At 56.3% G+C, this 24,456-nt stretch overlaps 5 protein-coding genes across 5 annotated transcripts; 3 read left to right on the forward strand and 2 right to left on the reverse strand.

Annotated features, from left to right (window-relative positions):
• The first annotated feature begins 1,734 nt into the window (after positions 1 to 1,734).
• Positions 1,735 to 7,628, forward strand: LOC144094317 (histone H4). The gene is made up of 2 exons (XM_077628252.1): positions 1,735 to 1,753; positions 7,027 to 7,628. The coding sequence occupies exons 1-2, from the start codon at positions 1,735 to 1,737 to the stop codon at positions 7,317 to 7,319; spliced, it is 312 nt and encodes a 103-aa protein (XP_077484378.1). The 3' UTR covers positions 7,320 to 7,628.
• A 3,706-nt stretch (positions 7,629 to 11,334) lies between these two features.
• Positions 11,335 to 11,745, forward strand: LOC144095657 (histone H3). The gene has a single exon (XM_077629325.1). The coding sequence runs from the start codon at positions 11,335 to 11,337 to the stop codon at positions 11,743 to 11,745; it is 411 nt and encodes a 136-aa protein (XP_077485451.1).
• Positions 11,746 to 12,681: 936 nt separating this feature from the next.
• Positions 12,682 to 13,056, reverse strand: LOC144095658 (histone H2A-like). The gene has a single exon (XM_077629326.1). The coding sequence runs from the start codon at positions 13,054 to 13,056 to the stop codon at positions 12,682 to 12,684; it is 375 nt and encodes a 124-aa protein (XP_077485452.1).
• A 263-nt stretch (positions 13,057 to 13,319) lies between these two features.
• On the forward strand, positions 13,320 to 13,975 carry LOC144095136 (histone H2B). The gene has a single exon (XM_077628933.1). It carries the CDS (start codon positions 13,340 to 13,342, stop codon positions 13,712 to 13,714), a length of 375 nt encoding a protein of 124 aa, XP_077485059.1. The 5' UTR covers positions 13,320 to 13,339; the 3' UTR covers positions 13,715 to 13,975.
• Positions 13,976 to 15,642: 1,667 nt separating this feature from the next.
• On the reverse strand, positions 15,643 to 21,512 carry LOC144095659 (uncharacterized). The gene is made up of 3 exons (XM_077629327.1): positions 19,713 to 21,512; positions 15,944 to 19,561; positions 15,643 to 15,822 (listed from the first exon to the last, which is right to left on the reverse strand). Exons 1-2 carry the CDS (start codon positions 21,510 to 21,512, stop codon positions 15,983 to 15,985), a joined length of 5,379 nt encoding a protein of 1,792 aa, XP_077485453.1. The 3' UTR covers positions 15,643 to 15,822; positions 15,944 to 15,982.
• Between the last annotated feature and the right edge of the window lie 2,944 nt (positions 21,513 to 24,456).

Below are 24,456 nucleotides of genomic sequence, written 5' to 3' on the forward strand. Positions count from 1 at the left end.
ATGTGAATACTCATCCGCATGAGCACGTAAGAGAGAAGAAAAAAAAAAGAAGCTTCTACCTATTATATGCTTGCTTAAGTGTGACGGCAGGAGGTAATTGATTGCGGAATTCCCCCGGTTTGGGTTTGTGTGGATATTTGGCCTTAAGAAAAGGTTATCGTTTCGTGGCCGCAACACGTGCCTGCGGACGTCGGGGAGGCCACTGTGTTCCCTCAGTCTGTTCTTAGGAAATTCGAAAGGAAAACAGTTTGCCACCCGTGGCGTGCCCCATCTGGCCAGCGGTATTCGAAGGGAGGGAGGAAGTACTTACGTACAGCTGTAAGGGTTACATACACCAATGTGCAGGACGTAGAACTGGGCAGTACAGTGCGGCGGACGTAGCTGTAGCAAATCAGTCCGCAGAGAAGCCACGCTTCACACTGGCCACCGGGCGAGCGCGCACTCGCAGAATATGAAGCGCTACAAGCACAATTTGCTGTGTCGTTAGTAATGTGCGTGTCCCCCAGCGCGTGCGGCGCGCCCGCGTTTTTGTTTTCTTTTTTTTTTTCCCCGGTAAGAACGGCGAAAAATTCCGACGCTGGCAGCTGTTTGGTACCTTCTTTGGCTTCTTGCGGCCGATGCTGTCGTGCCAGATAGAGCAAGTAAGTCCTCGAACACGAGCAGATTATCGTATCGCGCGTGTGCACAATAGCCTGGCAATGGTCGGAAAACTGAAAGCGACGCTCGCACAGCTCGGGTTCGATCCAGCGAGCCGAAAGTGGGAAGAGAGGTGGTGAGACATTTGTTCTATGTGGCTGGAAAATTTTAAAGCTGTGCATTGGTTACTTTTTGAGATAAACGTATTTCTATGTAGTCCGCAAGAGAAACTGGTCGTTTCTCAGCATCCTGGCGACCGGGAGAGGAGGGGGAGCGAGGTACGTGCGCCGCGAACGGCCGTAGTCGCCCTCTCAAGGGCCCGCTCCGATGTGGTCACGGACACGGTGAAATGTGTGCGGGAAGTTGGGGACACACACACACGATAAGTGAGTGCTTAATTTCCCCTTAGCAATGCACGTTTTGAGAACGGGCAGGTTTTGAGGACAAAAAAAAAAAAAAACCGCTTCTGCAGCTTCACAAGTCGCGAAACCCGCTAATTGTTGGTAGCGCCAGCAATGACGGTGTCCTTGGTGTGTCTTTAAGGGGCGCGCGATTTAACGGTGTAAACTCTCCCCTGCCAGTGGGGGGGGGGGGCAGCAAACAGAAACCACGCGCACCTGTTTGCTTGCAACGCAGGCACGCACGAAAAAAAAAAGACTGACAGCAGCAACGACTAGGCATCAAGTATTTTTTTTTTTTTTTCCCATGCAAACGGAGCAGGCATGACCAAATATCGGTTATACAGCCACTATTGCGAAGTATAGGAGGTGCGCTTCGTTTTCCATTGTTTGCTATTTCCGTTTTTTTTTTCTTGCGCGGTGGGGGGTCGCGTGATGCAGAATGGGGCAGTCTTCGCGTTGCTTGGTTGTTTACGTGTGCGCCTTGATGCGGTCGTTTTGGCTACCTTGCTGGCGGCGCGGCAGCCCTCCGAGAGGGCTCAGTAGTGCTAGCGAGCCGGCGCTTGCGGAGGCGGACTCTCATTGGTCGAGGCGCCGCAGCGAATGGCGGCTTCGCGCTGCCAGCACCACAGGTCGCCGAGCGTAACACCATCATTCCCCGTTCTCGCCTCGGAGTGTACACTTCGTCGTCGGCACCATCATGTCTGGTCGCGGAAAAGGTGGCAAAACCTAGTTCCACGGCACGACGGATTGACGACGTGGGTCCCGCAGATACCTGGCGGTTGAGGATATCGTCGCATGAATTCGGCAAGTTGGCCAGGTGGCATCTTCCCTTCCTGTTGTTAGGTTAGGCGCGGTTTGGTTTTCTTGTCGGGTTGTTGTGATCTCGTCGCGCTGTCGCGTGAGTGATTGCTCGTGTTTGTAGAGAGGGCGGACTTCGTGTCGCCGCTCCGTGCGGCACGCGGGGGCTGTGAGGTGCGATTTCTCGTGGTGGGCTGTGCATTGCGCGTGGCACCGCGATGGCGTCAGCTAAGAGGCTGAAGCCTTTTACTTTTTTCGGGCGTGTGCCGCAGGGCACCACGACCCTTGAACTGACCAAAATTTTGGTCACCCGTTTTTCGAAGACTGAGTTAGGCGGCGTCCAGGATTTCACTGGGGGCAAGTTCGAGATTTTTTTGAAGACAAGAGCAGCGGTTGAACGGTTCCTCTTGGATCCCGTCGTCGAAGTGAAGGGTACGGCAGTCACGTTTGAGTACCGCGGAACGCGAGCCAAGCTCATCAGGGCCTTTGGCTATTCTTCCGAGCATCATGATGTGGAGCTTGCGACCGCCCTGGCACCATACGGCAAGATCTTGAGCGTCAGCAGAGAGTCCGTGCCCGGTTTCCCGACCGTCACCACGGGTATCCGTCGCGTCAAGATGGAAATGAAATCCGCAGTACCGAATTTCCTTGACGTGATAGACACCACGGTGCAACTCGAATACGAGGGCGTGCTGCGCGTTTGCCGCAAGTGCGGCGCTCAAGGCCACATGGGGGCAAACTGCGACACCGCGCAATGTAGCCGATGCGGCGCCTATGGGCATGAAGTATGTGAAGCTGCTTGCCCCAAGTGCGGCCAGGACCATCCCGTCAAGGACTGCAGGAAGCGTACGTTCGCATCCGTTGTGGGTGGAGACGAAGAACATGAGGAGCCGGCGACAATATGGGAGCAGCCCGCGCTGGTGCAGCCGTCGAACGCCCTCAGCGCGCAAACATCAAGCGCAGACAAGGGTAGCTGCGGCGCCAGCGCTCTATCCTCCCCGCCTGAAGACGACCGTGAGCCGCCAGCGCCCCCTGCGAGCACCGAGGCGACGCTCGAGCAAGATGTTGTCGCGGAGCGCCACCAGGTGCCCCTGGCTGCCGCCACCGCGGAGGAAACGATTGCGCCCGCCGAACCAGAAGAGAGCCTCCCCGCCGCCGAGGAGACCGACGCAGAAACCGGAATGGAAGTGACGTCCGCTCGGGCAAAGCGCAAGCGCAGCCCACGGAAACCCAAGAAAACAAAGAAGAGTGAGCCATCTAGCTCTTCCAAGTCATTGGATAGCGTTCCGCTCACTAAGCGCGCCTTCCTGAAGAAACCGACCCTGAGTGAAAGCAGCTCCGAAAGCGACGACGACCAAGAAACACGCGACCCCTGCCAGTATTGTAACAACAAAACATGCGATTGTGAACTCATTTCGGACAACTCGTACGAATCCACAGAGCGGTCGCCTCCCTCCTCTCCCGCGGCGGACGACACCGAACCCCAAGCATGAAGTGGCAGTGCGCCCCCCACTTCCTCCCCAGCCGTATCCTGGCTTTTTCGTTGATTATTGCTACACTGAACGTTAGAGGCTTCACCAAAGCCGCTAAACAGGCTGAAGTTATTCAAATGGCGCGCAACAAGCGCATCGATATACTGGCGTTGCAGGAAACCTTTATCCATAGAATAGACCAAATCGAAAACTTCGATAACAAATTCCGTACCAAATCTTACTGGAGCTTCGGGAGGAAGGGCTCGGGGGGAGTCGCCTTGCTTTTTCTGCGCGACACCGGTCTCGCGGTTTTACGCCACAACCGTGACAATGCAGGCCGCACCATCGCGGTTGATTTAAACAACGGCATGAGGATAGTGAATGTCTATGCGCCGTGCCGCTACGGACAGCATACTTTCTTTGATAGTCTAGAGGAACAAATGGTCGGTCCCACTCGGGTCATTCTCCTGGGGGACTTCAACTGCGCGTTGTATGCCGAAGACCGCCGCTCACTCAGGGGCACACCTCGTCGCCTCGGACGCGACCTTCGGGGAGCTCGGGTGCTGGGGGCTCTCGTGGATGAGCTGGGTCTAATTGATTGTTGGCGAACCTTGCAGCCTGGGCGCGCGGGCATGACCTGGACGGGTCGGGGCCTCGAGAGCAGGCTTGATCGCGTTTACGTGTCAGGCGCACTCGGAGGCGACCTTCAGTCCGTGTGGGTCTTCCCCACGGCGCTGAGCGACCACAGGCTGGTGGTGACGAGGCTCTGCGCGGCCGACTTGGCTCCCCGCGCAAAGGGCTGCTGGCGTCTCAACTCGCGCCTCCTTGAGGATGAACGCGTCGTGCAGGATGCACTAGTCGTCCTTAGACAGCATCTTTCTCCCAATATGTCCGGGAGCGCGTGGGACCGAATGAAGAGCGAGGCAAAAACCGTTTTCCAGGACTGGGGGGTGCGATTGGCACGCGAGGCACGGGCGGAAATCCGCGTCGTGTCGGATGCCATTATCGTGCTGTCCAGCCCACTATCGCAAGGGCCAAGCATTGCTCCAACGCTGGTGGCGCTCCGAAAGGAATTACACCAGCTGCTTAACAGACAGTGGGATAGACTGCGCGCAACCGCGCGCGCTGAGCGGTGGGAATGTGAAGCCTGGTGTTCTAGGCACCTGCTACGTCGCCGTCTTAACAAAAAAAGTGACACTTTGACAGCAGTGCAGGACCCCACTTCCGGAGCCATCACTTCGGCCCCGGAGGAGGTATTGGAAAAGGCGCGCGAATTCTACTCTGAGTTATATGCAGCAGAGCCATGTGATGGGGGGGAATTCGTGCTTAATAGCCCGCAGGATGCACCCACTGTCGATGATACATACCTGACAGGCGAGGAATTGCTAGCAGCTTTGAATGAGATGAAGCCGAACAGATCTCCCGGCACAGATGGTCTCACGCCCGCATTCTACAAAAAGTTCTGGCCTATGATCAAAAAACCCTTCGCGGACCTTACTAACCGGCTCCTAGACGAAGGAAAACTTAGCCCCACGATGAACGAGGGTATGATCACCCTGCTATGCAAAGATCGAAACAGGGCAATGGACCTCAGGGCGTGGAGACCCATAACACTGCTCAACTCGGACTACAAGATAGTCGCCAAGTGCTTGTCCATGCGCCTAACACCGGCACTCGCTAGCATTGTCGGGTCGCAGCAGGCTTGCTGCGTCCCCGGCCGCTCAGTGCAATTGCATGGCATGTCACTCAGGGATCTGCTGCTGTGGATGAGTTCACGGAACTTACGGGGTATGGTCCTTTCGCTCGACCAGGAAAAAGCATTTGACAGGCTGTCACACGATTACCTGATGCGTCAGTTGGAGCAGGCGAAGCTAGGCGCGCCGCTTATTGCGATGATACGCGCCATGTACGCGGAGCCGCGTGCGGCGGTGATAGTGCAGGGGCGCATTTCAAACCAGTTCGCGGTGACGCGGGGCGTCAGGCAGGGGTGCCCCCTATCCCCGCTGCTTTACGTCATCGCGATTGAGCCACTGTTGCAGCGCCTCACCACCGACCCTCTGATTGGACGAACCGTGCTCCCCGTGGGCCCACCCAGCATACCGGTTTTCGGCTACGCAGATGATGTCACGGTGGTCGTGCCGGACGCGAAATCTGCAGAACGAGTTTTGGCATTGACTGCAAGTTACTGCGCAGCAAGTGGGGCGCGCTTAAACAGGGGCAAGTGCGCCACTATGTCCCTCAACTGCGCAAACCCTTTAGTCATCCCAGGTGTACAGTCGGTGACAGAAGTACGTGTGCTGGGGTACTACTTCAACCAGCACGGACCCTCGAAGCGGAATTGGGATTCCACTGTAGAAAAAGTCAACACAAAGATGACAGAAATGAGAGTGTTCCGGTGCCCAATCACCGCTCAAGCGACCATCGTGCGGACCCTGTTGATGGCTCTGATCAGCTTCACCGCCAGCATTCTGGACGTACCTGCAGCCACGCAGAAACAACTCAACGCTTGCGTCTTTCGTTTCTTGTGGCAAGGCGCGCCCGACAAGGTGAAGCGACAGGTGGTGAGGTTGCCAAGAAAGACGGGCGGACTTGGGGTTCCTGATCTTGGCGCGCTCGTTAGAGCATTACATGTAATGTGGACTGCTCGCGCCGTGGCGTGTGATATGCCTCTAACTAAAACACTGACAAGCTATTTCCTGTCAACGCGGCTGGCAGTGTTCACGCAGAGGCCACTGTCACACAACAGCCCTCGTGCTGGAAGCGCCCTCCCATTCTACGGCACGGCGGCGAAGGATTTGGAATGTATCAGGCAGCAGCTCGGCGACGAAGCAGAGGGAGCCGCTCTAAAAACCCTGCTCGCTCTGCTCACCCCGCCCCTCCCAAGACACCTGTTGAGAGACTGCATGCTGTTTGAGAAGCCAACGTGGTCACTCATCACCGGCCATTTTCTCGATGCCCGACGCGCGTCTTTTATGTGGAAGTTCGCCCGCGGCATACTGCCAATCCGACGCCGAACCTTCGTATCTGCAGCATCTGGCCTCATCAACACGTGCCCCTTCTGTGGAGTAACAGAGAAGCCCGAACACATCTTTTACGAGTGTCTGCTCCCCTCCGCGCTCCTGGGCCGCCTGCGCGACTTGTTTTCACTGCCGGGAATCCCCTACTGCTCGGTGAGATACCTAAACCCACTACCGAGCGAGGGACACAAGCAGTTCGCGTTGGCCATCGTCGAGGTGAACTATCAAGTTTGGTTGGCTAGATGTCGTGCGGCCTACACGAGCAAAACACCGAGCCTACAAGAAGTGAAGGCAAAAGTTTCAAAGGAACTCTGGTTTCACCTTGAAAGAGAGAAGCGACACCTGACCAGAGAGAAGTTTGTTGAAGAATGGTGCAATCCACGGATAATCTTCGAGGAAGAAGGCACCAAGCACCTCAAGATCAAGTATTAGAAGACTTGCTCGCGTCGGGCTTTGATCCACCGGGGCGGTGCGAACACGGTGCACTGGCATCACACGCACCCCTCGGTGGAGACGAGCCTGATTGCAAGAGCCCCATGGCCGGGAAACGCCCGCTCCCCAAAACAAAAATCCCCCCTCACCCTTGTGGTGTGGGAGGCCTTGCCCGGGGTTGCGCTTGAATGATGATGGTTGGTTGAGATCTGAACTCTCACAGGGGGACAGCACTGTACCGCTGCCCCCCCTTCCATCTGACAAGGCAAGGTGGCAAGGGACTCGGCAAGGGAGGCGCGAAGCGCCATCGCAAGGTATTGCGAGACAACATCCAGGGCATCACCAAGCCCGCCATCCGTCGTCTGGCGCGCCGAGGCGGTGTCAAGCGCATCTCGGGCCTGATCTACGAGGAGACCCGCGGCGTGTTGAAAGTGTTCCTCGAGAATGTGATCCGGGACGCCGTCACGTACACGGAGCACGCTAAGCGCAAGACTGTCACCGCCATGGATGTGGTCTACGCGCTGAAGCGTCAGGGCCGCACTCTGTACGGCTTCGGAGGCTAGTCCGTCCACCGTGTGCCGTCTGGACTTCGGCGTCGTGCAAGCACCCTTCTCGCGAAAAACAGCCCTCTTTAGGGCTACCCAACTGCTGCATGGGCAGCCGCTGGTCATGCGAACCAGAGCTCCGGTTCTCGTGTGTCCCTCTCTCCCCTTTGTTTTGCTACCGTTTTCTGCATCCGTTTTTCCTTTCCTTGCGGCCTGCCACAGCGAGCGGATCACGACCGAACGGCAACCAGGAGTGGTCTCAGGTAAGCAGTTCCGTTCTTGACTCTGTGCAGTAGCGCGTGCAGTCAGTACTGTGAGTGTCGTCCGAGGGAGCATGCTCGCTGTTTGCCTAGTCAGTCACTGTCAAACGCAGTGGACGGAGTAAAACAAAGTGTGTGCTCGAATTTGCAAAGTCTTTCTGCATTGACCGTCTGGGATTCAAGTGAGGCGGTGTTCGAGAGGTGACCGTTCCAGAAGAGCACAGTTTTTTTTTTTTTTCGCTTTAAATGCGGGGCCTCATGGAATTCGGGGTCAGGTATGCTCGACTTTGTGCCGTAGTGCGTGCAACAACAAGTAGGGTATGCGAAATGCAGAGCTTCGCAGTTGCGCATCACTCGTGTCCGCCTGCGAAATGATCACAGCTCGTTTGAATGTCGCGGAAAGAGCGACTGATAATGTTGGCTACCGCTTAAAAAAAAAAGGGGGGGGGGGGGGGGGAATGCAAACAGAACGATTCGCCGAAGTCTGGTTAAGAGCGGAGATGCGAAGGTCCCTCTTTATTTTTTGGCCCATCGTGTTCTGCGTTGAAATTTTTTTGTGAAATGAAGGGCATTATAAAGTAGCCAATTACAGTTCCTACTCCCAACGTGACAGCGGCGGCGAGTTTTTTTGTTTTTTTTCTTCTCCCGCACCAAGTTTACCCAACTCATCGGCGCAGAGCTGCGTTCCGAATCGAAATATTCAAGGCGGTGTAATGATTGCACTGCATTGCGTTTGGTCCAAAACCGTTACAGTTTTTCTCTATCGTAAATGTGGGGCGCTTTCTTGCCTGCAGGACATGTGGCCAGGTAATGCTATCACATTATTGAGCCCAAGTGTGCCATAAGGCTGTGCTAGTCAGCTTTACATGTCTGTGGCAGAAACACTGTTGGCGAATTTCAGCAGCCGTGCGCGCGTCAAAGAAAAAAAATTGGACGACTTGCAGCCATTCCTTGTATGCAGAGCGCCTCTCATAATCTGAAACCTGGAGGTAAACACACCTGGCCGAGAGACGTGCGAAATGGAGCATCGTGTTTCGTTTCCTGAATAGGCCTTTGTTCGTCAAATTGGGCTTCCAGAGTGTAACTCCAGATAAAAAACACAGGAATGAACGGGACGGACAAATTGCAAACCATTGCAGCACGCGAACAGCCCCTGCCTCAAGTGAAAAGGGGGAAAAGAAGCACACAGCTTGGTTGTCTGCATTCCAAGTGACTCAATGATTGGTTCTGTAGCGTGTTCCGCTGACCTGGAACAACATTGTAATGCTGGGGGGACTTAACTTTTTGTACACGACGGTGCGGACGTTCTCGTCACAGTCGACTTTAAGGAACCTGCAGGGTGGGATGAGCCGCCGAATGCCTCTTTAGTCTTGAGTCATTTTTTTTTTCTCCCCAGTTATGAGTACAATTAGATGATTTACCATCCCACTGGTGCACCGCTACAGACAGTTGTCCAAATTCATAGGAAGCGTTATTGCCTCCGACTGCCCAGTCGCTGTCCAATTTGTGTTTGCGACGATCACCTGCAGTGAATTATTATTATGAGACCACATTGTTGGAGCAGGTTCAATTCGTGAGTTTTTGACAGGCAGTACAGACACCGAAACGTACCTGTGAATAATAGCGTGCAAAAGCACTTCTCCCATGGAAACTGGAATATGCAGGATCTGTGTGGGAGCCTCATTGCAAAGAAAGGATGTAATGGAATAATACAAACGAGAGGACCCACCTTCCCTACTAACGCCTGAGAATGGAGTGCGCACACAAGAGCACAGGTGTAAAGTCAGTCGTCTCCAGTAAAGAGGAAAATTGGACTTGAACCTTTCCCTTAGGCCAATATTTTGTGCCACAGAACCCGACATGAATAGCTTTCTTTCTCTGCTTGCTGTAAAGGAGTCGTCTGAAAAGTTTCTAACGACTATGCAAAAAATCTAACTCTCTCAGGGTGAAAAAGCGCCGCGGGAAAAATCCACGTATTCATCATTTACCCGAGTCGGTTTTTGCTTCGCGCGGCAGCAGCAGTCGACTGCGCGACGCGGACTCTGCTGTCTCGGAGGCGGGTATACTTGCGCAGGCGACACGAAGGGGGCGCCGCAGCCCCGCGCTGCGCCGACTGTGTTGCGTTGGCAGGGAGGGAGGAGCAGCTCAGCTCCGGGCCTCAAGTATTCCGTTGCGTGGCAAGCGTTGGGCGCTTTAATGGGGGCTCGCACCCAGGCCGGTAGACGTCCTGCGCGAATTTTTGTTATTATTTTTGGTTTGCAAGCTAGAAGCGTCGGAACTGTGCCCGCAAATTTCGTTGCGGTGCGGCCGTAGCAGAGCGCTATTCTACGCGGGCCCCTACAGATATGCACATCCTGGCCTATGCTATGCAAGGAAAACGACAGGGCAGTGGATATAAAGCACTTTTCTTTCTATTTTTTTCAATTGGCCGCAGTCAGTTGATCTAACCCAGGCATGCACTTCCGTTTGTTTCTAAGGTGACCGCAGGAAGTACACCTCAATTACGGAGAGATGGGATGCATTCTTTACGCGCGCTGCTCTTGCTCACTAACCTTGCCTGCCTAGTACTCGAAGCATATTGTCCCGCAGATGCAGGAGAGCTTTTAGGCATTTATGCGCGGCTTCCGTGCACTGCACTGTGCCCAGTTCTTTCTGTGCAGTAAATAGTAAATTGGTTCATCTCTTGCGGTGGTTTGCGAGCTTGGCGCCCGGGGAGTTTTTTTTTTTTTTCGCAATCCCGTTGCTCTTTGTCTCCAAGACAAGAAAGCCTCTAACTGATAGCGTTGTGCGCATACCTATCCAGCGAAGCGCATGAACTTCGCAGGCGGCTGTGAGAAGTAGTGGGTCTTCGTTTTGCTCCGCACTTTTGTCTTCTCCGCTGGCGTTGAACCTTCTATGATTGCTTTCCAGTAATGCGGCCTAACTCGGCCAACAATCGCCGCTTTTTTTTTACACGCGCGACAGTCTGTTCTACACCAGTAACGGCACGTGCTTTTCAGGCATGCGGCGGCGACACACTGTAAGGTATCCACATCCAAGCTTGGGAAAGCAGCCACAGTGCCTGGGCAGGGAGAAAAAGTGCCTTTTATAAAATTGCACGCCACCACTTTAATCTTTACACTCGCCTCTCACATTCATTCGCTCATGCCGACCGCAGTGCACTTAACAATTTTGGTTGCTGCCTCCTTCCTTTGCCTATTGAAATGAGCCAACAAACAGCGAAAATAATTACTTTCTCCTCCTCAACTAAAGTTCAGTTCTATACTCAGAATGTCTCCCGGAGCATTCATTGCTTGCTGTCGCGCTAGTAGCTTCGCCTTTCTTTTCGAAAGACTCATTGCCCGGTATGTCCAAGAAGACAAGCTCGTTGCAGTGCGCTAACGCCACACGGAACGACCCGCAACCGCGTCGACACCCTGGTGTGGTGGCAAAGTCGACGCTGCCGCGTACGCCCGGCTCCTGCCAGAGGGCTGCTTTTGCTGTGCGGGCAAACCTAAAGGATAGGCGCACCGTAATCTTGCGCTAGACCACGGTTCCACACCCACTTGTCTCACCTTTGCCAGGCGCGAAACCAACGCGCGCTCGAAAAGTAGTATTTCCAGCATTCTGGCGGCCGCCGCAGAACGGAGGGAAGCTATCGGTCCGTCAGCGGGGACCAATCGGGTCGCAGAGAGGGCGCGAGGGAGCAGCGCCGCCGCGCGGCGCGGAACACAGTCTCTCGCCGCCCGTCTCCGAAGGCAGTCCGTCCGTTACCAGCGTCCGCGTCCGGCACCATGGCTCGCACGAAGCAAACCGCGCGCAAGAGCACCGGTGGCAAGGCCCCCCGCAAGCAGCTGGCCACAAAGGCTGCTCGTAAGAGTGCGCCAGCTACCGGAGGCGTGAAGAAGCCTCACAGATATAGGCCTGGCACCGTGGCACTTCGTGAAATTCGCCGATACCAAAAATCGACCGAACTTCTCATCCGCAAGCTGCCCTTCCAGCGCCTGGTGAGAGAAATCGCTCAGGACTTCAAGACCGACCTGCGCTTCCAGAGCTCGGCCGTCATGGCACTTCAGGAGGCCAGCGAGGCATACCTGGTCGGTCTCTTCGAGGACACCAACCTGTGCGCGATCCACGCCAAGCGCGTCACCATCATGCCGAAGGATATCCAGCTGGCGAGGCGCATCCGCGGCGAGCGCGCCTAGAGCGCAGTGGCGCCCGGCACTTGGCGCCGCCGCCGCCGCCGCAGCAACGCATCACAACGGTCCTTCTCAGGACCACCCAAATGTTTGCTTTGGCCACGGGCGCACGAAACCGAGCTCCGAACCCGGCCGGTCCCTCTCTCTCGAACACTGCGTTTCGCAGCTGCTGGAAAACGAGGTGAGTTGTTGAAAGCCATGGCCCTGGCGTCTTCCGCGGGCTCGCGCTTGTAAATAACATCATTGCACAAGTCACGCGCGCGCGCGCGCCCAGTTTTGTGGGGGTAAATGCGGCGCTGGGCGCGCAAGTGAATGCAGCACGCGCCGCCTACATTAGGTGCACCTTGATACGCCGCGTACGTATTTATTGCTGTGTGAATAGTTTCTGTCGATATTACCGTCCGCTCACCTATTTTATTTCGTGTCTGCATTCTGCCTGCTGTGGTTTATTTCCGCTGTCCCAGTTCACGTCCTTCGGTATCTATGGCAGATGCCCGCGGTGGCGAAAAAAAAAAAAAAATCCCGTCCCTTGCTCTCTATTACTGTCTCAGTAAAGCCACTTCGTCATTCTCTCTAGCGCTGCTATGTGAAACCCCTGCTAGGGAACTGCCAAAAAAAAAAAAAACAATGCGCTGGTCATGCCCCTTATTAACGCTCTACTGGCCTCCTGCTAGCGACTGGGCCAGGAAAAGGAAAGGAAGAAGGGGCCGATAAAACTAAATAAAAGCCAACCTGTGTGCGGCGCGCAGTGAGGCAAACACTTTGAAAAAACAGCCAGCGTGAGAGGGACGCAGCGGTCCAGAGCAAATAAAAAAAACAAAACCCAAAGGTATCACACAGCGAGGCCCCGCCGTGGCAGGCAGTTGGTTGGTCCTGATAAGGACCGTTAGTTGGGCGCTGCTGATGCGGCGGGCGCGCCTCCACAGACGTGCGGTAGACCGCTCACGCCTTCTTCTCGGTCTTCTTGGGGAGCAACACGGCCTGGATGTTGGGCAAGACGCCGCCCTGGGCGATGGTAACTCCCGAGAGCAGCTTGTTCAGCTCCTCGTCGTTTCGGATGGCCAGCTGCAGGTGGCGCGGAATGATTCTGGTCTTCTTGTTGTCCCGAGCAGCGTTGCCCGCCAGCTCGAGCACCTCGGCGGCCAGGTATTCGAGGACGGCGGCCAGGTAAACGGGGGCGCCGGCTCCGACGCGCTCCGCGTAGTTGCCCTTACGCAAGAGACGGTGAATTCGACCCACGGGGAACTGCAGTCCCGCGCGGCTCGAGCGGGTCTTGCTCTTGCCCTTGGCCTTGCCTCCTTTTCCGCGACCTGACATGGTGACTTCTGTTGTACGCTCGAGAAAGAACGGGGAACGCCGCGTGCGAGAACAGACAGGAACGGGCTGCTGCTTGATACTACGAACCTCGAGAGCGCGCCGCGATACCGCGACGGGAGCGCTGGAGGGAGGGTGAGGAGGCCGCGACGCGTCGACCAATCGCGCGGCGGCCTGGCTCCGGTCGCTTGAACACCACGGTGCCAGTATAAAAACGCCGCGCGCCCCTGCGCGCGCGTTCTTTCGACACCGTCCGTCTCCCCGAGCGCAGTCGTAACTGATCGTCATGCCCCCTCAACCGTCGGGAAAGGCCGTGAAGAAGGCCGGAAAGGCGCAGAAGAATGTGCGCGCAACCGACAAGAAGAAGAAGAAGCGCCGCAGGAAGGAGAGCTTCTCCATCTACATCTATAAGGTGCTCAAGCAGGTGCATCCGGACACTGGAGTATCCAGCAAGGCCATGTCCATCATGAACAGCTTCGTGAACGACATCTTCGAGCGCATCGCGGCCGAGTCCTCTCGCCTGGCCCACTACAACAAGCGCTCGACCATCACGAGCCGGGAGATCCAAACTGCGGTGCGTCTCTTGCTGCCTGGCGAGCTGGCCAAGCACGCCGTGTCCGAAGGCACCAAGGCTGTCACCAAGTACACCAGCTCCAAGTAGGCGGCACATCGCGCTCGTCGCCAGTCGTCCCCCCCAACAACCTCAACGGCTCTTTTCAGAGCCAACCAAAGTGTTTGCATCGTCGAGTCTGCAGGTAGCGGCGCGATGCTCCGGGCCCCTTTCTCTCTCTGTGTTTTGATTGTTTAAGTTGTTTTCTTCATTAGCATGTAGCCTCGAGAAATGGATATCAGGCGGTTGAAATAGCAGCGGTTTTGCTTAGGCAGCATGCAATACAGCCAGATTGTTAAAGAACAATATTTCGAATTAGTTGTAGGAGAACTGTAAAGGAAATATGTATGCATGTGAATACTCATCCGCATGAGCACGTAAGAGAGAAGAAAAAAAAAAGAAGCTTCTACCTATTATATGCTTGCTTAAGTGTGACGGCAGGAGGTAATTGATTGCGGAATTCCCCCGGTTTGGGTTTGTGTGGATATTTGGCCTTAAGAAAAGGTTATCGTTTCGTGGCCGCAACACGTGCCTGCGGACGTCGGGGAGGCCACTGTGTTCCCTCAGTCTGTTCTTAGGAAATTCGAAAGGAAAACAGTTTGCCACCCGTGGCGTGCCCCATCTGGCCAGCGGTATTCGAAGGGAGGGAGGAAGTACTTACGTACAGCTGTAAGGGTTACATACACCAATGTGCAGGACGTAGAACTGGGCAGTACAGTGCGGCGGACGTAGCTGTAGCAAATCAGTCCGCAGAGAAGCCACGCTTCACACTGGCCACCGGGCGAGCGCGCACTCGCAGAATATGAAGCGCTACAAGCACAATTTGCTGTGTCGTTAGTAATGTGCGTGTCCCCCAGCGCGTGCGGCGCGCCCGCGTTTTTGTTTTCTTTTTTTTTTTCCCCGGTAAGAACGGCGAAAAATTCCGACGCTGGCAGCTGTTTGGTACCTTCTTTGGCTTCTTGCGGCCGATGCTGTCGTGCCAGATAGAGCAAGTAAGTCCTCGAACACGAGCAGATTATCGTATCGCGCGTGTGCACAATAGCCTGGCAATGGTCGGAAAACTGAAAGCGACGCTCGCACAGCTCGGGTTCGATCCAGCGAGCCGAAAGTGGGAAGAGAGGTGGTGAGACATTTGTTCTATGTGGCTGGAAAATTTTAAAGCTGTGCATTGGTTACTTTTTGAGATAAACGTATTTCTATGTAGTCCGCAAGAGAAACTGGTCGTTTCTCAGCATCCTGGCGACCGGGAGAGGAGGGGGAGCGAGGTACGTGCGCCGCGAACGGCCGTAGTCGCCCTCTCAAGGGCCCGCTCCGATGTGGTCACGGACACGGTGAAATGTGTGCGGGAAGTTGGGGACACACACACACGATAAGTGAGTGCTTAATTTCCCCTTAGCAATGCACGTTTTGAGAACGGGCAGGTTTTGAGGACAAAAAAAAAAAAAACCGCTTCTGCAGCTTCACAAGTCGCGAAACCCGCTAATTGTTGGTAGCGCCAGCAATGACGGTGTCCTTGGTGTGTCTTTAAGGGGCGCGCGATTTAACGGTGTAAACTCTCCCCTGCCAGTGGGGGGGGGGGGCAGCAAACAGAAACCACGCGCACCTGTTTGCTTGCAACGCAGGCACGCACGAAAAAAAAAAAAAAGACTGACAGCAGCAACGACTAGGCATCAAGTATTTTTTTTTTTTTTTCCCATGCAAACGGAGCAGGCATGACCAAATATCGGTTATACAGCCACTATTGCGAAGTATAGGAGGTGCGCTTCGTTTTCCATTGTTTGCTATTTCCGTTTTTTTTTCTTGCGCGGTGGGGGGTCGCGTGATGCAGAATGGGGCAGTCTTCGCGTTGCTTGGTTGTTTACGTGTGCGCCTTGATGCGGTCGTTTTGGCTACCTTGCTGGCGGCGCGGCAGCCCTCCGAGAGGGTGGTGGTGGTGGTTGGTACTATGGGATATTCTGGGGAGGGGGGTACTGGTCCCGACGTATGTTGGCCCTTAGGGCATCACTCTTGGGGACCAGGGGAAGGGGTTAGGGGGATGTAGGGTGGGGAGGGGAGGGGGGAGGGTGCATCATGTCCGGGGGAAGCCGTGGCCTGGGGTCCGTCAGGAGGGTCCTTTGGTCCCGCCATCTCGACGCCGCAGCAGCAATTCCAACTCGCACCTGGGAGGGGAAAATACCGCGGTGCACTGGGAGTGTGTGCAAGCACCAGCGGGGGGGGGGGGAATAGACCTGGTGCACTGGAATAGTGTGCAAGCACCAGGCCGGGGAAGGAGCCGCGGACCTCTTGTGGCCAACGCCTCGTGCTAGACGGGGCGATGGACTAGAGGAGGAGGCTCAGGCCAGACTCGCCAAGAAAGGAGAGGAGAACCCGGTGCGCCTGGAGCTGGTTGCGGACCGGGAACAGGAGGTCGTCCTCCGTGGTGGTCCGGAGACCAAGTGCCCGGTAGCCCGACTCCAGGCGCTGCCTGGAGAGGTCGTGGGCCGGGCACGCCAACAGAAGGTGACCGAGAGTGCCCGTGTCACCGCAAGAAGGGCAGGCAGGGGAGGAGGCCCGGCCATGGACGTATAGCCTGGAAGGCGTCCACGTACATCCGATTCGGAGACGCAGAAGGAGGGAACGGTCCCGCCGGGGCAGCTGGTCCGAGAGCCGGCGGAAGGGCTTTCGGGCCGCTATTCTGCGGTCCGGGTGAAGGGTCCGCACCACCTGCAACAGGAGAGAGCGGGCAAAATCGTGTTGGGTCACTGCCAAGGATACCGGGGACCCATCGGCGTGAGCTGACTTGGCCGAAGCATCAGCCAGGTCGTTGCCCTCAATGCCGGAGTGGCCCGGCACCCAATGCAGCGTGATCCGGCGGCCCGCATCCTCCAGGGCGTGCAGACGGGCCCTGAGCAGAGAGGTGGTGGCCACGACATCGTGAGACCTGGTCAGCAGCTGCAGGGCTGGCCGGGAGTCGCAGAGGACTGCCACAGGACCAGGTGGGAGGGCCGCCATGAGGTCAGCCGCCAGGTGGAGTCCTGCCAGCTCGGCCGCTGTCGAACTGCCTGGGAAGGAGAGCCTGCAAGTCCTGGAGACTCCCAACTGCGGGGCCACGAGAGCCGCAGCTGCCCGACCTGAGGCTGGCAGTACCGACCCATCGGTGAAGAGGAGAGTGGAGTCTCCGCACTCCTCCAGAAAGGCAGCAGCAGCCTGCTTGATGGCTGCAGCCGGTGTGCGGCGCTTGGACGTTCCTCCAAAGTCCAGGAAGACCTGCAGAGGAGGACGCGTGGGGAGCGGGGGGAGGGCCAGATGGCTGCTGGGTTGGCCCAGGGACTCCAGGTAGGCGCCAGCGAGCATGCCCATCCTGGAGTGGGGGCGCCCCAAGAGACGTGCACAGAGGGCTTCACCGTCAGGTACATGGTGGAGCCGGTCCGTGTGTGTGAGGCCTCTCTGCAATAACAGAAGGTTTAGTGGGAGCACCCCCGCTTCGGCAAGGGTGGCCGGGGTCTGGGAGTTCCGTGGGACACCCAGGAGGCGGCGGATCCACTTCCGCCGAGCAATCTCGAGGCGGTTGAGCCGGGTGTCCCTGAGGGCCACCAGGGGGAGGGCGTAGAGGACTGCCGAGGTCCCAGCAGCCTCGAACAGCCGGATGGCCCAGGAGGCAGAGCAGCCATTCCCACGTGCCAGGAGTCGCTCGGCCGTTCGGCCGACGCGGTCCAGGTGGAGCAGGAGGGGCTTGTCTGCTGGGATCCAAGTGAGGCGATGGTCAATGGTTAGCCCAAGGTACCTCACTTGTTGTCTCCAGGGCAGGTTGGTGCCGTCGATCTGCAAGGTGCGGATCCCGGCCGTGGCCTGTGCACCTCGTGGGTGGACGAGAAGGGCCTCCGACTTTGTGGCGGAGAGCACCAGGCCCTTGGAAGTCAGGAAGGACTTCACCGCGTCGAGGGCCCGCTGGAGAGCCCGCCTTGCAGAGACGATGTGCCTGCGGGGGGCGCGGACCCAGAGAGCGATGTCATCTGCGTAAAGGGAGCAGAAGACACGAAGGCGACCCTGCTGGATGGCGTTCGGGAGGCCGGCCATGACCAGGTTGAAGAGGAAGGGGCTGAGGACTGAGCCCTGCGGAACCCCAGCGGTGATGGGGCGAGGAGAGCTCAGGGTGCCCCCGACCCGAACCTGCATGGACCGGTTAGAAAGAAAGGCGGTTACGAAACGGCGCAACCGCCCGGTCACTCCAAGATCGTCTAGAGCCTGCTCGATCATGGAGTGGGGCAGGCTGTCAAAGGCTGCCTGGACGTCCAGTAGGACCAGGAAGGCAACCTCTCCCTGCTGCTTGGCCTCCTCCAGGCAGGAGACCACATCGGCAATGGAGTCTGCTGTGCAGCGGTGCCTGCGGAAGCCCGTCTGGCACTCGGAGAGGAAGTCGCTCGCCCTGGCTATCCAGGAGAGGCGTTGCAGGGCCACGAACTCCATTGACTTGCAGGCTGCTGAAGTCAGCGACACAGGTCGGTAGGAGGATAGAGCCTTGAGGGGTTTCCTGGCCTTCCGGATCGGGACCACGACTGCCGTGGACCAGCTCTCCGGGAGGATGCCGCTGTCCCAGATGATGTTGAAGGCATCCAGGAGGCGGGCCTGCTCTGGGGCACCCAGGTTCCGCAGCATCTGCAAAGTGAGCCCATCTGCCCCAGGAGCGCTCCGCTGCTTGGAGCGGTGGAGGGCTCGGTGGAGCTCATGAGGGGTGATGGGGGCTTCACACAGGGCTGCAACGGAACTGGTTACGCCTGCCGGAAGGGGGGGTCGTCCGGGAGGAGGCTGGGCCAAGGGGACCAGAGGAGGGACAGAGACCGTGAGGCTGGCTGAAAAGTGGTCGGCCAGCTGCTCAGCCATGGCCAGGTAGGAGACCCCCCTGGCGATGGCTGCACCCAGGACAGGGTGTCGGCTGGTGGCCACCTGCAAGAGGGACCGGAACAGTCGCCAGGCCCTGGAGGACTGCCGCGCAGACTGGAGTGAGCGGCAGATGCCGGCCCAGCTCTCTCTTGTCCGTCGGTTGGCCTGGCGGCGGCAGGTGGCGTCGATCCTGCGGTAGGCCTTCCAGTCCTCAGGGGCCCACGTCCTCTCCGCCCTGCGTTCCGCACGGCGCCTGGCAGCGCGGAGACCCAGGAGGCGAAGGTCGGGAACAGGGGCCTGCGCATGACACGATACCGACATCGTGGCCGCCTGGGCGCAGGACTTCAGGCAATCCAGGAAGTCACCTGCGAATGGGATTTCTTTAGCGAGCTCCCTGAATTGGGGCCACTTAATGAGGCGATACACCCTGTCCTTTGGACGCTGTTGTTGGGCAGGGCTCAGGTGGATGGGAAAGTGGTCCGATCCAAGGGAGTCCGCTGCCCGCTTCCAAGAGTATCGGCAGGCTTCCGAGTGGAGGGCCAGGTCGATAACCGAGGACTGGCCTGGGCGGATGAACGTGGCCGCCTTAGGCCGCAGGAGGTGTAGGCCAGCAGCCGCGACCGCGTCCAGGAGCTTCCTGCCGCGGGTGGTGGTCGTCTGGCTGCCCCAGTCTCTGTGGTGGGCATTAAGATCGCCACAGATTAATGCATCCCTGCCTAAGCGGGAATAGAGCGCAGTTAGGCAGGAAGGGTCCCAGGGAACGCAAGGGGGAACGTAGACCGAGGCCACCGATGTGTCCTTGCCACCAAGGCGGACACGGATGGCGCAGACTTCCATCGGGCTCATGTCTGAGGAGGCCACGTCCAGGACGGTGTGGGGCAGGTTGCTCCGCACGTAGATGGCAGCACGGGGCCTCTCCTGCGGGTGGGAGCTGTCCAGGCAGGGGGCCGCACTGCATGTCTGCAGTGAACAGCTGGAGCAGCCTGCATAGCCCGTGTACCCAGGGAGGCGGGCGGCATCGACTGGAACGCGGGTCTCCTGTAAGGCAAGCACATCAGGTGTTAATGTGCCCTGCAATAGGAGGTCCCTGAGCTCGGCGTGGCGCGCACGCAGGGAGTTCACGTTCCACTGCAGAACGTGCGGCCGTGCTCCTTTACGCCTGGCCATGTCCGTAGCTAGATGGGCTTGCTCCAGCGAGGGCCGCCTCACACAGCCGGCGGGCCTCCGAGTTAGGAGGGAACTGTGGCAGGAGGGTCTGGACAGCTATCCGCAGGGCAGCAGTCACCGTAGGCTGTGTGTCCAGGGGAGGGGCACGGGCCTGGGCAGCAGGGCGGGAGGGCCTGGACCGTTGTGAGCGCAGGGCCATCGCGTAGGTCATGCCCCCGGCGGTCCTGGTTGCCGGGGACCATTGCTCCCGGTAGGGCTGATGCTGCTGGCGGACCTCGGCCATGACTGCGCGGCGGGCGGCGGGGTCAGCTGTCCCCCGGAGGGCTGTGGTGAGCTGGCTTTGCTCCTTCCAGCGGCGGCAGGTGTGATCCACTGCGCTGTGACGCCCACCGCAGTGGAGGCACCTGGGGGTCGGTGCCGTACAGGACCTGCGATGGTGGGGGCCGCTGCAAAAGGTGCAGCGCTGGGGTTTTGTGCAGGTGGCAACCGCGTGATTGAAGCCGCCGCACTGGGAGCACTGCAGCGGGCGGGCCTTGAAGGGACGGACCCGGAACGGCATCCCTGCGAGAAAGACATGTTCAGGCGGGGCAGCGCTGAATCTAATGGTTACGGCGTCGCCGCGGCGCCGGATGCCCTGGATGTCTACGGTGGCCTCGATGGTGTCCGCGATGTCCATGTCCGACACCGCTGGATCCACGCCGAAGATGGTCCCGAGGCAGCCGTCTGGGCGGGAGGCTTCGAATGGCCTGACTGGCATGTTGAGGAGTATCCTCAGGCCCATGAGGCCGACCAGGGACTCCTCCGAGGCGACGTCAGCAGCAATGATGTTGCGCCGCCGGTTGATCCTGACCTCCAGGACGCCAGGTTGGGAGTAGAGGAAGGCGCTGTAATCCTCCCTCACCACGTCACGAAGGGAGAAGGACCTCTGCTGTGGCTGGAAGAGCACTGTTGAGTAGCGGGGACGTCTCCGGGTCGCCGAGCGCCTGGCCTTGCGCTGGACCAGGATCCAGCCTCCCTCGCGTCGGAGGTCCTGGCTGCCTGCATCAGGGGGGGAGGAGGGAGCAGTCGCCCTACTTACCTCCTGCGCACTCTCAACAGGGGAGGGGAGCTGAGGGTCCTCCGGCTGGGTCTTGCGAGGAGGCCGGGCGCTGGGGGACTGCAGTTGGCTCCGCTGCTTGGCCGCCACCAACAAGGACTTCAGGGCGCTGGAGTACTCGGTGCTGACTGCAGGAGTTGTCCCCGTGGTGGCAGCGTCGACAAGGCTGTCTGGCTCTCCAGGCATCGCGTGGGCGGAACCTGCGGGGGAAGCGGTAAGAGCGGTGTCTGATGCAGAGAGGCTCACCTGCTCCTGCGTGTCCTTTGTCCGGGGCTTGTTGCTGCGAGGCTTCTTAGGCTGACGCTTAGGGCCTGGGAGCTGGTCTGGGTGGTCCTTCAGGTACTGAGCCCGCTGGCGCGTCACCATCGGCGATGGAGAAGGGGACCGGGGCCTGGAGGAGACAGTGGTGTCCAGGGAGTCATCCATCGGCGGTGGAGAAGGGGACCTGGTCGGTAGGGTGGCGTCCAGGGAGTCCTCGTCAGCTGGGCTGTCCGATGTTGGGGGAGGGCTTTTGGGGGCGCCCGGGATGCTGGGCGTTTCTAGGGCTCGTTGCCCCCTGTTGTATTCCTCCAAGAGGTATCCCACACGCAAGCGTAGGTGGCGCAGGATGAAACGCGATTCGCACTCCACGCTAGCGAACCGCTGATGGTAGGGTGTGCGCCCCAGGTTGCGGGGGGCATGGCCGGTGGTGGCTGGCGGCTCGTTCCCCTCCGGGTGGTCCTCCATGGTGTATGGGGACCCCTGCGAGTGAGGGTAAGCGAGGCACAAAGAGAAAGAGCCCAAGAGGAGGCAGAAAGAGAAATAGGTCAAGAAAAGAAAACAAGACCGGAGTCAGGGGAAGGCTAGACCAAGGGAAGGCAAAAACAGGGGTGAAAGGGAACGGGTTCTGAATGCGCACCGAGGGATCGCAGCGACACTGTGTTAGTACAGGGCACAGACCACACAAAGTACAGAATCAGGTGAAGACAAAAGGTATGTGAGAAACAGGTATGACAAAATAGGGGCGGGAAAGGAGGATCTAGAAGCAGGAGCGGACAAGAAGGGTCAAAGTGCACAGGGAACAGGTGCGGGAAGTCAAATCGAAGAAATTATAAAACGCAATGAGTCAACTATGTGAGGTGAATAGGCGGGTGAAAGTGAGGCAGGAGGTGGATAAAAGGACTGCGAGAGGAAAGATTGTACCAAAAATAGACACGTTGAAAGACAGCGAAAAGAGCAGCGGTGGGGGAATAAGAGCGGGAGGAGGGGATTAAATTGCGCAGGGAACAAACGCTGGGAGGCAAGTCACAATCACCATAAATCTCAACAATGCGAGAGAAAAAGGCAGCAGGGGGGGGGGAAGCACGGCAGCGAGCGGGACAAGATGCTGGACAACACAGTAAGAAAGCGACAATAAATAAAACTGGGAATAGATGAGCAATGAGCTAGCAGTAACCGAGATAATAGTGGGGTAACAGGAGCGGAGGAGGAGCGACCACGTGTTAACACAGACAAAGTAGACACACAAAAACACGCTAGGGCAGATCAAAATAAAACAAGAAATGTGATCAAGGCGGGGTTTTAGATAAAACGAGAAAAGCACGGTTGAGGAGATAGGGACAGAATTTGATCAAGGCTTAGTTTTACGAGCGCGGTAGCAGGAATTGTTAGTGGCTACCACGTGCTAAGAAAGCCAAAGGCGACACGCGAAAAGGACTCTATGGTAGGTCAAAATAAAACGAGAAAAACACTATCGAGGAGATAAAGGCAGAATCTGATCCGGGGAGATTTTGAGGGGCTCAGGTACGAAAAATTATCGTTAGAGTAGTGACAACGTGTTAAGTTAGACAGAGGAGTCACGAACAAAAAAAACAAAAAAAAAAAAAAACTAGAGTAGATCAAAATAAACGAGAAAACACGATTGTGGAGATAGGAACAGAATGTGATCAAGGCGGAGTTTTTAGGTGCGCGGTAGCAAGATTTGTTCGAAAGTGGCTACCACGTGCTAAGAAAGACAGGCGGCACGCGAAAAGGACTCTATGGCAGGTCAAAATAAAACGACAAAAACACTATTGTGGGGATCAAGGCAGGAATGATCCGGGGAGATTTAGGGGCTCAGGTGTGAGAAATTAACGTCAGTGTAGTGGCCACGTGTTAAGTTAGACAAAAGAGTTTCGCAGAAAGAAAACACTAGGGCGGACCAAGATAAAACGAGAAAAACACAGTTCAGGAGATAGGGACCGAATGTGATCAAGGCGGAGATTTAAGGAGCGTGGTAGCAGGATTCTTAGAAAGTGGCTACCACGTGCTAAGAAAGACAAAGGCGACACGCGAAAAAACACGCTAGGGGAGGTCAAAATAAATCGAGAAAAACACTATTAAGGAGATGTAGGTAGTATCTAATCGGGGAGGAGTTTTAGGGGCTCAGGTGCGAGAAATTAACGTTAGAGAGTGGTGACCACGTGTTAAGTTAGACAACTGAGTCGCGCAAAGAACACACTAAGACAGATAAAATAGGACAAAAAAAAAACACTAGGGTAGATCAAAATAAACGAGAAAACACGATTGAGGAGATAGGGACAGAATGTGATCAAGGCGGAGTTTTTAGGTGCGCGGTAACAGGAATTGTTAGAAAGTGACTACCACGTGCTAAGAAAGACAAAGGCGACACGCGAAAAAGACTCTAGGGTAGGTCGAAATAAAACGAGAAAAACACTATCGAGGAGATAAAGGCAGAATCTGATCCGGGGAGAGTTTTAGGGGCTCAGGTACGAAAAATTAACGTTAGAGTAGCAACCACGTGCTAAGAAAGACAAAGCGACACGCGAAAAAACACGCTAGATCAGGTCAAAAAAAATAACAAAAAAAACGAGAAAAAACACGCTAGAGCAGGTAAAATTAAAACGACAAAACACTATTGAGGAGATATAGGCAGAATCTAATCCGGGGAGAGTTTTAGGCGCTCAGGTGCGAGAAATTAACGTTTGGGAGTGGTGACCACGTGTTAATTCAGACAAAGGAGCCACGCGAAAAAACACGCTAGAATAGATCAAAATAAAACGGGAAAACCAGATTGAGGAAAGAAAAGCAGAGTCTGATGCGGGGAGAGTTTTAGGGGCTCAGGTACGAAAAATTAACGTTAGAGGAGCAACCACGTGCTAAGAAAGACAAAGCGACACGCGGAAAAACACGCTAGATCAGGTCAAAAAATAACAAAGAAACGAGAAAAAAAACACGCTAGAGCAGGTAAAATTAAAAAGACAAAACACTATTGAGGAGATATAGGCAGAATCTAATCCGGGGAGTTTTAGGGGCTCAGGTACGAAAAATTAACGTTATAGGAGCAACCACGTGCTAAGAAAGACAAAGCGACACGCGAAAAAACACGCTAGATCAGGTCAAAAAAATAACAAAAAAAAACGAGAAAAACACGCTAGAGTAGGTAAAATTAAAACGACAAAACACTATTGAGGAGATATAGGCAGAATCTAATCCGGGGAGAGTTTTAGGGGCTCAGGTACGAAAAATTAACGTTAGAGGAGCAACCACGTGCTAAGAAAGACAAAGCGACACGCGAAAAAACACGCTAGATCAGGTCAAAAAAATAACAAAAAAACGAGAAAAACACGCTAGAGCAGGTAAAATTAAAACGACAAAACACTATTGAGGAGATATAGGCAGAATCTAATCC

The sequence above is a fragment of the Amblyomma americanum genome, chromosome 6 (assembly GCF_052857255.1).
Source record: "Amblyomma americanum isolate KBUSLIRL-KWMA chromosome 6, ASM5285725v1, whole genome shotgun sequence".
Lineage (NCBI taxonomy): Eukaryota > Metazoa > Arthropoda > Arachnida > Ixodida > Ixodidae > Amblyomma > Amblyomma americanum.

Coding starts and splice junctions, on each gene's coding strand:
- LOC144095657 (XM_077629325.1), top strand. CDS start 11,335: ATGGCTCGCACGAAGCAAACCGCGCGCAAGAGCACCGGTGGCAAGGCC.
- LOC144095658 (XM_077629326.1), bottom strand. CDS start 13,056: ATGTCAGGTCGCGGAAAAGGAGGCAAGGCCAAGGGCAAGAGCAAGACC.
- LOC144095136 (XM_077628933.1), top strand. CDS start 13,340: ATGCCCCCTCAACCGTCGGGAAAGGCCGTGAAGAAGGCCGGAAAGGCG.
- LOC144095659 (XM_077629327.1), bottom strand. CDS start 21,512: ATGGAGGACCACCCGGAGGGGAACGAGCCGCCAGCCACCACCGGCCAT. Junction 19,562..19,712: donor GTGAGGCGGCCCTCGCTGGA/GCAAGCCCATCT, acceptor CTTGCCTTACAG/GAGACCCGCGTTCCAGTCGA.